The sequence below is a fragment of the Oryzias melastigma genome, linkage group LG3 (assembly GCF_002922805.2).
Source record: "Oryzias melastigma strain HK-1 linkage group LG3, ASM292280v2, whole genome shotgun sequence".
Classification (NCBI taxonomy): Eukaryota; Metazoa; Chordata; class Actinopteri; order Beloniformes; family Adrianichthyidae; genus Oryzias; species Oryzias melastigma.
In genome coordinates this window covers 8,916,652-8,930,763 of record NC_050514.1, presented here as the reverse complement: position 1 = coordinate 8,930,763, position 14,112 = coordinate 8,916,652, and the positions used below count along the sequence as shown (strand labels likewise).

General features: G+C 40.1%; 1 protein-coding gene across 4 annotated transcripts in view; it reads right to left on the bottom strand.

The window, feature by feature from the left end:
* LOC112141874 (extended synaptotagmin-2) overlaps window positions 1-14,112 on the bottom strand; it is a 90,990-nt gene that overhangs the window by 36,420 nt on the left and 40,458 nt on the right. For all 4 annotated transcript variants that reach the window (XM_024265063.2, XM_024265064.2, XM_024265065.2 and 1 more), the window contains exon 8: window positions 5,875-5,930. In XM_024265063.2, the coding sequence (XP_024120831.1) occupies window positions 5,875-5,930 (56 nt within the window). The remainder of the gene's footprint in view (window positions 1-5,874; window positions 5,931-14,112) is intronic.

The window sequence follows — 14,112 nt, the reverse complement described above, 5'->3', positions numbered from 1 at the left end:
CTAGAAGTTTTATTGCCATAAAATAATGAGGGTTGGATTGATTCAGATGGAGCACTACTGAAGGCCTAGGTGTGAAATGCACGGCCCGCCACTGCATTTCACCACCCCATAATAGTCAATAGTGTTGATTCTATGGGTGCACACTTGGTTTTAAATAGAAGATGCATGCTTCCCAAACCAGAGCATTGTACACATCCTCAAACAAATCCACTTGGAACAGGAAACAGGAAGTGACTTCACATGTTACAATTGTGAGGGTTTTTTAGGTAATTTGTCAGTTTCTAACTTATTTCATAAGTTAAAATCCTGTTTAAAATAGTTTTTTTGGGTGTATGTTTAAGGATTTTCTGAGCTGTAAGGTAGGAATTTGCTTTGAAGAAACGTTTGATTAATTGGCTTGTGGGAGGAGCTAAGCCTTTATAAGGACAGAGCAGTCCAGAAACGCTTACGTTCGTTCTTTGTTTTGTTTGGAAAGAATAATATCCCTCTGTTTTTTTTTTTTTTTTTGTCTGAGTTTCTGGCTTGGTCATGAGAAAAACCCGTCACACTATTTTCCTGACATGCTTGAACGCACCACCAGCTTCATTCGGACTTTGTGGACCGGCTGACAACTCCTCACTCATTCAGAGAGGAAAAGACACGTGACAAGGACATAAATGTGACTTAGTGCAGGTTTATGTGCGAAGATGTTAAGAAAATTCCCAGTTCCACAGACCAACCTTTCACTTTTAGTGTCATATTACCAACTATTTATTATGTTTAAATATAGACAAGTGTAAATAGATTAAAGGGATATAACTTTTTTTTTTTTAGTAATTTAGTTGCAAATATACTTTAAAAACAAAGGATCATGAAGACTGCAGTCATTTGCTTTTACATTTTCTTAATTCCCACTAGATGGCAGCAGTGTGCCATTTCTGAACACTATCCTGAAGAGGCTGATTCACTTTTACATGAAGTTTTACATGTGCTTGCAACAACCAAACTTAATTTCATCACAAACATTTGATCATAAGCCGGTTTGAATGGTTAGTTGATGGTGGAATTCCTCAGGTTACCCTGACACTGAGGCTGCCTCCTTTCTGCCCCATCATGTCCTTAAAAGGAGTTTGTGTTTAAATCAGCCGAGTGTGAGTGCTGCACAAATGCTGCTGTTTGCTTTTTCATGTTGTCTCGAGGCAAATGCAAATCAACACTGTGAAATTGAGTATCTACACACACACGCACAAAGGAAAAGGTGGGGCAGGTTTGTGTTTAGTCTCAGCTCACACATCACACTGTTTTCTTCAAACTTGTGAAACAAGGAGAGCAGCATTTCACAGGGTGGAGTCTTTAAAGAGCTGCAGTGTTTCAGTCCTGAAAACCAACAGTAAACAAACAGCACACCAGTCAGACTGTTGTGCTAACAACAGCTGCTGTTCTACTTCTGATGTGCTGAAACTTCAGCGTTTTCCAGCTCTTTAAGGCTGACTGTAACCAAGCAACTGTGCACCCAACACTGAAAAAGAGAATCTGGTGACCACAAAGGTTTAGGTGTGAGTGGGCGTGGCAACGTTTCGGCAGCCAAACACGATGACTCAAAAATCCTGAAGGGCTGCCAGCTCAAACCTGAAAGACGTGGTTTCCTTCACATGCACATTTCTGCTAAAGAATGTCTAAAAAGAAAGTTTTCACACAAGTTCATTCATCCACATAACTGAAATTCTTTATGAGGAGCAGCACATAGAGTGAGGCCATCTAAGGTCTTAAGGCTGGTTTATACTTCCGCGCGATTCGTAATTGCTGGCGTTGGAGTGGTCACACGGCCATCGGAGCAGAATCGCTTCAGTGGCATCAGAACGCTGAACCTGCTGGGGACGTCTCCCACAGCTGAAACGTTAAGCCCGGAGTGCAATCGCATGCAAATCGCATCATTTAACTTGAATATACTTTAGCAACTAGATTACGCGACTACAGAAAACTTTGTCCAAAAATATTTTTTTATCACTGAAAATAATGAAGACTTACTGAAGATGTTAAGAAATACTGAACTTCACACAGAGAGAGACAGAGAGTGGACAACTAGAGAGAAAATAGAGCAAGTTGCTGGAAAAATGTGTCTTCTTCCTCATATCTGAAAATGAAATTTGTTCTTTTTTTTATTTAATTTTGTCACCTTTGTATTCCCTGCCTCTGTTTAGTGGATGAACTTATCTCTTCCTCCTCTGCCTTTCATGTGTCTGCGCGCTCGCAGATGCTGCAAGTGTCTGAGCGGGATGGAGATCACGTTAAAAATAAACGCAGAACACGATCGCGTTGCTTGAAAAGTATAAACATCAGTCAGAAATACATCGCAGTTATAGCGGAGAGTCGCAATCAAATCCAGACAACATTAGTATGAACGAGACCGTCAGATCGTGGATGTGACTGATGGCTGATCGCTGTGAAGTATAAACCAGCCTTTAGACACAACTGCGCTTAGGGGTAGATATGGGCAAACCTGTACGGGACACGGAGGTGACCCCGAGAAAATATCAAACAGCTCAGTGAACCGTAGAGCCAAATGGTCATGCTTTTTCTTTTCGGCAGGCATGCTGCAGGCAAAATTCCTCCCCATGCACGATAATGGTACGTTCCATTTTCATGATGACCCTTAAGGTGGCTTTACAAGCCTCAGGGGAACTGCATGAAACACCTGCTCCACTTAAGACCCTCCACGGGCCCAGACAACCCAAAACCTACAGTTATTAATAGGGATGTTCCGATCAGGTTTTTTTGGGCCCGATCCGATTCCGAGTCCTTTGATTTTGTGTATCTGCCGATACCGAGTCCAGATCCGATACTTTTATAATACATTTAAAACATGAATAAACTGAAGAAACAGATTAGTGTTGTCCCTCATTTATATTTCAATAACCTTCTTTTATCATTAAAAACTTAAATAAAACACTTCTGTGAAGTAGCTTTAATAAACAAGTAAAAATACAGCAAATATAAACTAGGAAAAAAAATACAATTTTCTTGTTATATAAGTGATAATTAGTCATGTGATAAAGTTTAGTGACTTTAGCTTTAACATCTTTAGAGCTATTGAACATTTTTGACCAAATGTGATTCCTGTTCTCATTTAAAATTCTTAAATTCTTTTATTTATTTAGTTATTTTTAAGATTATGTGCTTCTTTAAGTTCTTAAGACATCACATTTTCAGTTTTATTACCACACTAGTTAATTTTCTTAGCTGTTATTTCTCTGTCAGATAAATAAAACAGGCATATCAAAGGACAGCTCAGGTCCTAAGGAGTTAAATCACGGCGCTAGCATGTAGCAGTTAGCAGCTGCTGTGTAGCCATCTGTCTGCAGCATGAAGAGCTTCACATTAAAAAGAAACAAAAACTCTGTCTCTTTCTGTTAAAATGCCTTTATGGGTTGTTGTTTGTGTCATGACAAACCAACAGAGACACTTGCTGTCAGTTTAAAGTGTTTTTAAAATAGTTATTGGTCCCAGAAGTTAGCTTTCTAGCTAGCTTTGTTTACAAGTTAGCCTTCTGCTTGAACTGCTGCTGTTTTCTGCTGCGTTTTCTGGTGATGACATTTTGTGATCTTTTCATGACATGCAGACTTCTAGTGGAGTATTTATCCATAATGATAAGATTAAATGAAAAGCTCTGATCATAATGAGAATAAATGAAATATCCGATCCTGATCGGACAAAGGAGTCCGATTCCGATCGAGTCCCCAATCACGTGATCGGCCCCGATTTCCGATCACGTGATCGGATCGGGACATCCCTAGTTATTAACTAAGGCTTAAAGCCCCACTCCAACTATATTTCCTTCTATTTTAAAATTGTCTGTAGAGGTCTTTTAATTATGCTGCACGCGGAGGCAAAGACAGTGGCACGCTGGCATGTGAGAACAATAAGCAGTTTTGTCGTCTGTCTGTATTTTTCAGATTTGAAAAGAGTGGTCATCTCTTCTCAAAAGGATCTTTGTTGACTCAGGAAAGGGTCCATTCACGCAGTGCTGTGACCCCACTCACCTGTATAAATACTGCGGCTTTTTTCTTTTTTTTTTCAAAAAAACTTTATAGTTTTATTTTCCACGTCAGCCTTCCTGACCAGGCGATTTAAATTAGCGCGCACTGTAGGAAAAAAAAAAGTTTGCTGCGGTGAAATTAAGAAGCTGTAATAGTGCCTGTGTTCTGAAACTGTTGCTGGTGAGATGAGAGCTGTGACGATATGAGCACGTTTGCGGATGAAACTGCGTGTGCATGAGAGGGAAGAGTGTGAAGCAAAAGTCTATGACTGCACAGCTTTTTTTATGCGCATGTTTTTGTAATTGCTGATATTAATAAAGTTATGTTTCCACATGGGGATCTTTTGTACCAGTATAGGTCGGTGTTTATTGTTGCGGGCCTCAAGAGCGATTTGGGGTCCAGCATCACAGCAGAGCCAAGCCTCAAGTCTCTTCTATAATTCCAGTCATTTGTTCTTGCCTGTAGGCGCTGTGTGTGTGGGTTGGGGAGGGTAAAGAGTGTTGATTTGAACTTTTCTCCTTTTTGTATTTTATATTTTTAATTGTAAAGCGCCCTGAGCTGCAACACATGAAAAGTGCTTTTAATAACGAAAGATTGATAAATACAGCTTGTTGAATAATAACCCAAAAAGGTCAGATCATTTCTGTTCTGCCTAATGTCAGTATGAAATATGAACAAGTCTCAAAATTAATATTACAGCTGATCACCACTGCATTTACTGGAGGTGCAAATAAAGATCATTACTGTCCAGTTGCAGAAAATTTGAATCACCATGAATGGTGAACTAATTGAAAATGTAAAACCATTTAGTTTTATATGCAATAAAAGCATCATCACAGAATGAACTAACAGGTTTCTCAGGTCCTGTCTAATAATGTAACTAAAGATAAATAAGACAGAAGCATACACTTGTTTCTTTTTTTTTAATTCATAGTTGTTTTAATAAAAGTTTTTAGAAATATTGTGGATATTTTGCTCTGATGTATCCAATCACAATGCTCGTAGTATGACATAGCACACATGCAGTACTTTTGGTTTCAAACAAACATAGTTGCAATACTATTTCAACTATTTTCTTAGTGCAATATTATTACTAAACACAATTTTGAGTTAGTATGTTCAAAAAAGGTCTTTGACATGCTGTTTGTGAATTACATTTTTTTCAGATATCTGGAAATGTGTTTTGTTTTTGGGTGGGAGCATTAAAGTTCACATTATAGTTGAAAGCGGCTGGACGACTCAGTTGGCTGCTGTAGGACCTGGTTCAGTTTCCAGGGCAGCAATGAGCAAAAATCCAGTGAGGCCCGATCTCACACTGAAACTGCTGTTCCACAGCCATTGCACAGCGGTACCGCTGGTACCACATGCAGTCACCCACAGTCTCAATTTTTGTGCAGTTCAAAAATGATTCACGTGTAACGGCGGCCAAATTTTGTACCGCGTGTATGCGCGTCGATTCCGCTGCTAACAGCGTCTGTTCGAAAGGTGAATAACAACAGAGTTCACATTATAGTTGGTGATGGCACAGTTGTCAAGGAGAACATTCTGAATTGGTACTTCAGGTCATAAATGTTGCCGACCCCTGCCCTAGATAATCTTTAAGAAGTACAAATTAATTTGTTCACTTTCATTAAGTGAACAAAAAACACTGAGGGTGCTGCATCACTATGTTGCGAGTCCACAGGAAGAAGAATTTTATTTAAATTATTTATAAATAACACACTAACAACAGAAGCTGCCTCAAAGCTCCAGAAAAAACAGCAAAGCAAAACTTCCTTTTGATTAGCAAACTAAAGAAGAAAAACCTTGCAAACTTCTGATTGTGGCAAACAAAGCTTCACTTTCTGATGCTACTTACTCGACACCAGGAATATCCAGAACGTTAGTGAGTCCAGTCCAATTGATGTCCAGGATCTGAAAGACAAAACTAAAGTTTAAAAAAAAGGCAGTAGGAGGACTAAAGCAGCAAAATAAGGATGAAATGTCATACTTTGGTGCAGAACAGAGCACAGTATGTCCTTTTAATGGGAGTTTTCAGGAGAACAGACAAGACAGGTCCTCAATATTATACGGAAACTTTTGTTTTTCGATGAAGATTTTTATAAGAGGAAATGCAATGCCAAAAAAATCAGGTGTATTATTTCTGTGATTTAGAAGAGTGGAAAATACATTCCAAAGACAATCAATGAATCTTAGAAAGTGTTAGAAAGTAGGGCTGCCACGATTATTTGATTAGTCGCGACTACGTCGACTATTAAAATAGTCGACAACTATTTTGGTCGTTGAAGCGTCGTTTTTTTCTTAGTTTTTTCCTTGTTTTGATCTCAAAACTACGGTGCGCGCTTTCTAATTCCGGGTCTGCCGTTCTCTTCACACATGCGCAGTGGTGCTAAGCCGGTTACCAGTGATGTTGATGGGTAGGCTGGAGTATCAACAACAACACGCTAACGGAACTCGAAAATGTGGGAAACATAAGAAAAATAAAAGAGGAAAATTGTCCAATGTAATTTCTTTAAGGCAGAACTTGTGTTCCATGAGATCACTATGGCGGTGCGTGAAGATGAAGCATGTTGTGACTAAGTTTGATCACGTTGAACATAGAGCTTCGTCTAGCTATGCTAACATCTGCGCTAACACAGCTAGCTGCCGCGGGTTTAAATGGATCCTGTTCGGCTAGCATTAATGCGCTGTTTGGAGATAATCCATCAGATCTGCAGCAGATCCGAGTCGACAGCGCTTCTGTCTGCATGGTGAACGTTTCGTGATCTGCGCTCTTCTAACCAAATGCAGCGAGGGTGGCGCGGGTTATGAGTTTACACTGGAAATGAATCACTCGTCCAAGGCTTCATTCATATTCCGCGCCATGATCACGTCGTTCGGTTCAAAGAGCGGATTATGAAACATTCACCGCGCAGATAGAGAGGCTGTGTGTCGGTACGGATCTGCTGCAGAGTTATGGAACGATGTGCGAGTCCCAGAAGTCTAGTAGTCCGGAGCTAGGTTGACAAGTGTAGCATAACATTAGCGGAATAAGCATACGATTAAATGTAACTTAAAGTCACAAAAACGAAAACAAACAGCATAGTAACCACAACATTAAAGACGTAGCACAGATTTAAGGGCGGTCCACCAAACTGAAAAATATGATTTAATTTCGTTCTGTGCATGTGCAGTAGATGTAGGTAGTGATAGAATGAAAGAACTGATTTCCATTCTAACATCCTCTGTTTTTCTCCCTTTTTGAAAATATACATTTCCCCAATTTTTTAAAGATGTAATGTCTTAAAGCTCTTTGTTTCTATGAGCATCCTGAGGTTTTATATGTATAGAAATATCTTGAGTTCAAAGATGTTATTAGTGTTTTGCTTAAATAAAGGTGCCTCAGTGAGCAAATATTTTGAGTGTGTTTATATCTGCTAATAGCTTTTGAAATACTTTACACATGTTTTATTAAATATACATATTAAAGCTTTAAAAAATACTTCCAGGCTTTTATTAAGTTTTCTGTAGTTGATTCAGATTACCTCATTTGATTTAAGTTTCGTCTAAATGCCAGAAACAAATTAAGGAGGAAACCTGCATGATTCATTAAAGGCTTAATAAACTGTTGTCTTTATTTTAGTTAGAATATAGCTTAAACACTTCAAGTTTAAAGATAATGATGGTTAAGATGTGTGTTTTACATCCAGTTATACCATGGTCTGGGTGAATACTCGATTCTGATTGGCTGCTGGGTGTGGATTAAAAAGTGATAATGCACAGTAACACCTAAAAAAGAAGTTCCGGTCACACAGACCAAACGTTCGATATCACTGCGCAGGCTTCTTTAAAACACATTTTTCCTTTATCGTCTGGACAAAACAAGCAGTAATGGATGAACTTTCTCTCTGAACTGATGCTTTATTTAACTTATTGTAGCGACCAGCATTTATATTCCTCTCTTTTTGTAAGGTAAATTAATATTGACAAATTGGTTATTCTCCTTCTAATAAAACACCACTCGACATGAGAGGTGTAGTCTTCTGTCTCACCAGAAGAGGGAGTTTCTGCTTTCAGAGCAGCTCAGAAGAGCGAACCTGCCGTGAAATGAAACACAGACAGAAGCTGATTGTGTTCTGTTTATGTTCTAGCTGCTCACTGAAGGCTTAACGTCAGAAAAAGAAGAAAAATATCCTAATTTGTCCGGGTCTTTCTTTCAAAACTGCGACACTTTACCGCTGCAGCTGAGGTCTGTAACGGCTTCCGGCTTCATGCCGTGTACCATGTCAGCGTGACAACAAACCGCATCACGCATCAAATAGTCCGCTTTTTGTGAAAAAATGAGCTAAACCAAAGAAATAACAAGAATAAAGTACTAAATATTGATTGAATGGTTATTTATTTTGTAAATGACCATGGTATAAGCGGGATAATACCCTCCGAAGAGTGCATTATGAGAAATTAACGCACTTCGCGTCGGACGGTTTAGGCCTCCGCGTCGTGCGTTAATTACTCATAACGCACACTTCGTCGGGTATTATCCCTTACTTGCCGCACGAACCGATTAGTCGACTAATCGAAAAAAATAATCGATAGTCGACTATTGAAATAATCGTTTGTGGCAGCCCTATTAGAAAGTCAAGGGTGTATTTTTATTAATTTCTCCTGAAATAAGCCAGTAGCTCTGGACGGTTTCAAGTTTGAGGAGACAAATGGTCAAATCCTCAATCTCCTTTTAGCTCCTCACTGGCTGCACCATGAGTCAGCAGAGACGCAGCAGCGGAGCCAAGCTCCTCATTCACACGATCCAATAATCAATCCCAGATTGGGTTAACGTCAGGGCAGGCAGGACATGTCTGCCTGTGGAAATGCCATTACATTTACAAATAATCTGACATCAAAACGCGACTGAAATGGAGCTAGACAACCATCATCAGGAGGCAGAGAGCTTTTATTTCCACCTTTGGTAAAAGCAAATGACGTGTTGGGAGGGGTCCGCAACCTTTAACAGGAAAAGAGCCAGTCATTTTCTAATGATCAAAACTTAGAAGGAGCCGCATTGTCTCACTTTTTGCCTTAAAGAAATTTGGATTTCATGACCTTCTTTTTTTTCAAATAATAAATAGGAATTATGTCAGGATAGCTAGTAACCAATGTTGTGCAGCACAAGTTATGTGCTTTTAACTCATAAAATATCAAACTTTTACCTAAGTGTTGCTTTGCATATAGAATCTGTGTATTCTGGAGGTAGAGTTGAGCAAACAAGACTTCTTCAGGTCAACAGGGATGTAAAAACCTACATAATTTATCATCTATGTCACAGGTGTCAGACTCCAGCCCTGGAGGGCCGGTGTCTTACATGTTTTCCAACCAAGCTGCCATAGAAGCTTCTTATTGGCTAAACACACCTGATCCAGGTAATCAGCAGCAGATAAGGCTGGGTTTCTGGAAAACCAGCAGGACGTCGGCCCTCGAGGACTTGAGTTTGACACTCCTGATCTATGTGAACCTCAGCCATCAACTTATACATGTAACTAATCTAAATTAAATAAATGATAATTAAGTATTCCCTAGTTTTAAAAAAATGCTATTTTCTGTTTCTTTTCTTTTTTTTGTTGTTCTTTTCCCCTCTTTATCCTCAGCAGTCTTACTCTGCTGGGTTTTGTTATTTTAGTTTGGGGTTGGATCTTGGTAGTCTTAGTTTGCAGCTTTGTTTATTTGCTTTCTTTAGGTAGTTTTGGTTAAGCAGACATTATCAGGGAGCTGCTGACTCTGATGGTCAACGTGGCTTTGTCAACAGTCTCCATGACTTATTTTATGTTTGTCCAAGGAGCTGCCATGGAGAGATAAAAGAGCCACATGTGGATCTTTAGCTGAAGGTTGCAGACTCCTGGGTTAGGACAGCTTACTCCCTAGTGAGGGTTTTTTTATGCATTTTTTGCTCTCGACTTCCTTGAACTCCTGTAGCTCTGCAGAAACGATGAAAGAGAAAACAAGTTTTTTGTTCAGTTCTGTTTTTTTGTGTCTGAAAACTGCATAATCTTAATTAAAAGACATTTTTACATTAGATCAAGAGATAGTTGAGTGGGACTTTAAGGACTACAGAGACTGTTATTCAACAGCAGAGAGGGAAGCCGCAACATGATCCAAACAGGCGTAACCCTTCCAGGAGGTGCTGCTTCAGCATGCTGGCAGTACTGGTTTGAAACTTTCTCACATGGTGAAACCCAACACTAAAAGAAGAACACACTTTAGAACTGAGGGCTGTTTTAGAAATATGTCCAGAGAAAGCTTAACCCAGTTTTGTAACCCAGTTTCTGTGCCTGTTGCTTTAACCTGAGCCATTCAGCTAAATTCAATTCAGTTTATTTTCTTGTCTTATCTAGCGGCCCGTATAACTGACCAGCTGATTGCATTGAAGGGTTTTCTGTGGAGTCCCTGTAGCAACCAAGCACAAGTGGAGGCAGAGGAGACCCACATGAACGACTATCTTCTGAGAGTTTTAAATGAAAAGGTAAAAAAACGCACATCTTCACAATATATTGGTTAAGAAACTGAGAGAGCCAGCGCGCATTCCTGACACGCCCAGATATCCACCAAGCACCACAAGGATTGCGCCAGGCTGCAGCAGAAAAGCAGCACAGCAGAAAGGGGGGGCTGCAAACAACAGTGGAAAAAGCAGCCAAAGTACGGATGGCATGCATTTATCTCATACTGCTCACAGACCCATGAGCTCTTTAACATATGAGCCAAGTTTGTACTCGTTTTAAATAGCAGAGCAGCCTGATGAACTAAGAAAGGAAAGCCAAACAGATCCCTGATAAAATGCAGGAAAAGTAGACAATACTAAATACAATAACAATGATTCATTGTTGGAGGAAATCTGAGCTCAAGGGGGTTACGTTTGTTACTTTTCTAATTAAATTACTCACAAACTCCAGCTTTTGACGCCTTTATGTAATCAAGTTTTCTAATGAGCGAGAGACATCGACAAAGAATGTAAAGATGCTAATTCCTGTCCCAAGTCTGGGGAAATGCAGAAGGCTTCTGTAATATAACTTGTAACTTGTGTCAAATAAAACAAATCAAAGCTCCAATACAGGATGATTGAGTGAAGAGAGAAACAAAACCGAATTCAAAGCCGCAAGCAGCATTAGGCTGTATGGCCCGCGGGCACTCCGCTCCCCCGCCGCTCCTCCGCCACTCCTCCGCCGCTCCCCCTGTGACACGCCCTCATTGGTTGATTTGTTGCTACATTCCCTTTACTCTCTACAGCTCAGCCGGTGACGAACAGGTCTATGATTTTTTTTAGAAGAATCGACAAAAGCAAACTTTTAGATCTCCTTGGCAACTGAGTTTTCTTTTTAACTAGGCCCACATTCCTAACAGGTTCATATTGTATGTTATATTGTCTTGTTCAGCTTGAGCCAGGAATACATGCATTTCATTTTCACAAAATTCTGGTGAAAAATGTGCAAGGAATATGTTTTTTTTTATGTCAAAACTCCACACAGAAATGACACATCTCCATGCACGTATCAAACATTCCTCGTGGACAATTTAGCAAACATGCGCTTTCTGGTCCTACGTGCACGTGTTTAATCCTCCGGGAGCAGGAAAAGTCCTCGCGCGTGAGAGACTGTCTACTTCTGCGTGCGTGAGCTGCTCCCTCGAGCATGACTGATGGGTGCACGCAAGCAGAATCTCAGTGAGTGCACGCGCGTGCAACAACATGGTCATGTGCGCTCGCGCGGATTCTGGCTCTGCTCGCGGAGAAACTTTCTGGGCGTGAGTGAAAAATTAGTTTAGACATTTTTTCGACATTGTTTTTTTTTTTTAAAGTCTTAGCTGTTCTTTGAAGTCCTTGTCCCAACATTGTTTCGGCATGGCAGGTAGGCTACCGGCCCCTCTGCAAATGTAGACTTCCTGTCTACGTGGGTTTAGAAGGTGTCGTCATCCTCAAAATAAACCAATCAAAAGAAAGCCAGTGCAGCCCTCTGTCTCCGCCTCCAGTTGTCAAAACTCAAAACAGGACAAAGTAACAAGAGAATATCACTTGAGAGCTCGCCACACTAATGGCATTCAAAATCTACAACGTCAAAAATCAACATTTCATCTAGATTGTTAATGATGCTCAAAGAGTTAGAGGGCAATTTATCAATATAGCCAGAAGGAGTTTAAATTTGCAACTAGTATTGAAAGTTTTTTCTTTTTAATTCCATATGGCAGCGTCTTCCTACGGTCAAAGGTCAACTAAACTTCTATTGTGGTTGTAAGGTTAAGCTTGTGTGTGAAATTTTGTGAAAATCGCTCAAACAAATTTTTCTTTTTTTTTTTAAAACTGTAAGTAAACCCCCCACCAAAGTTCCCACTTTGGCATATAAATGGTAAATGGCGTATACTTGTATAGCGCCTTCTACCCTCCTTCAAGGGCCCAAAGCGCTTCACAGTCACAGACCCATTCACCCATTCACACATTCACACAATGGTGGTGGCTCCACTGCCGAACACTGGTGCCAACCTCCCACCAGAGGCAATTTGGGGTTCAGTGTCTTGCCCAAGGACACTTCGACACATGGGCGGGCAAGGTGGGAATCAAACCCGCAATCCTCCGATCAGGAGTCGACCACCTGACCGCCGAACTACGACTACCCCACATTATTATGGCCATCCCATAATAATTGAAAACATCTTTTGAATGTCCCTTATGTCTGTTTTTTGGTTTTGTAAGTGGATTTTGAAAATATTTTTTGAGCCCCTTTAGAGATTTTGGCCGCATTAATCTTTTTTATGTTTTCACATGTCATCATTTATTTCCATTCACTGTGTCAAAAATTCATTTTCACCTCGTACTAGGTGCACATTCTGATAAGTTTTCGAGCATGTGGCGAGGGTAAAGTCTTCGCTGAAAGGTGCAGTAAGAAAGAGGAATTGTGAAGTCAATATAGTGATTGCAGTCAGTGACTGCTCCAGACATTAATAAAACCAATTGGTTCAGCTTCTACACTTCAAACACTTCACTGAGCAGATTTGTTTTTCTAGTCAGAGTCTCACAGCTTAGGCCAGAACAGTTGTCGAGTCTGTGAATTCGGTGGTGAAATCACGAGTGGGAGTCCAAGACTTTTCCAGGAGAACAAACAGCTTCATTCTTGCCCTGTTACTGTGAGTTGGGTCGACAGTCAGCGGATTGGAATCTAGTTGGGCATCACTAGATAGAGGTGGAGTGTCAGCTCTGCAGCTTCACTGAGCAGCAACACAGAGACGATGTCTTCATACGGAAATACCTCCATACGGAGTCTGTCAGCTGCATCCTTGGACAGGGAGCTGAGAACAAGTCACATTTTTGTGTTTGCATGTTCCACACCTTGTTGTTGGTGAACTTCAAGCATGGGAAAAGCAAACACAGATCCTCCTACGTTTGTCTGAGCGTCTGCTCTGGAGGAAAAACAGCATGTGGAGTCAAATCAGGAGTTAAGATGCCCAAAAAATTTAAATTAAAGTGTAGTCTTTATGTGTTCTATTTTCTCTTGCATTAAGTATTTTCTGTTTTTCTGATGTTAAGCCTAAAATTTGGAATGTCTCCTTGATTGGTTCTGAACTTATAACGGCCTTAAAGACCACCTTTGATTACTTTTAGTCATTTTAAAAGCATAACTGATTTTTAGCCAAAATCCAAAAACAGTTGTTTTCCAGGACATAGTTTTGGCTAAGTGGCAAGAAAAATCCTGTTTTTTTTTTTGTTTTTTTTTGTGGGCGGGATTGTTGCCACAGACCAAGCCCGCCCTCTTCACCTCCCTGTTGGTGAAAGCTCTTAGATTTTACACTGTCCTGTTAGCTCACAGCCCCCCACAACCCAAACCTACCAGTGCAACAAAAATGGAGAGCAAGTGTGAAGCAATCCAGCCAATTCAGCGTATTTTCTACGTCATAAATAGGATCTGAATAATTTGATCTGAATACTATTTGAATAAAGAAATACTCAGAAATGTAATTTGGGCTTAATTGTCTTTATAAATGTCTTCCGTCAGCACAAAAAAAACCTGGAAGAACATGTTAAAACACCAAAAACGCAAAGAATGGATCTTAAGAAGTGCAACAAAAGAAAACTAGTTAATAT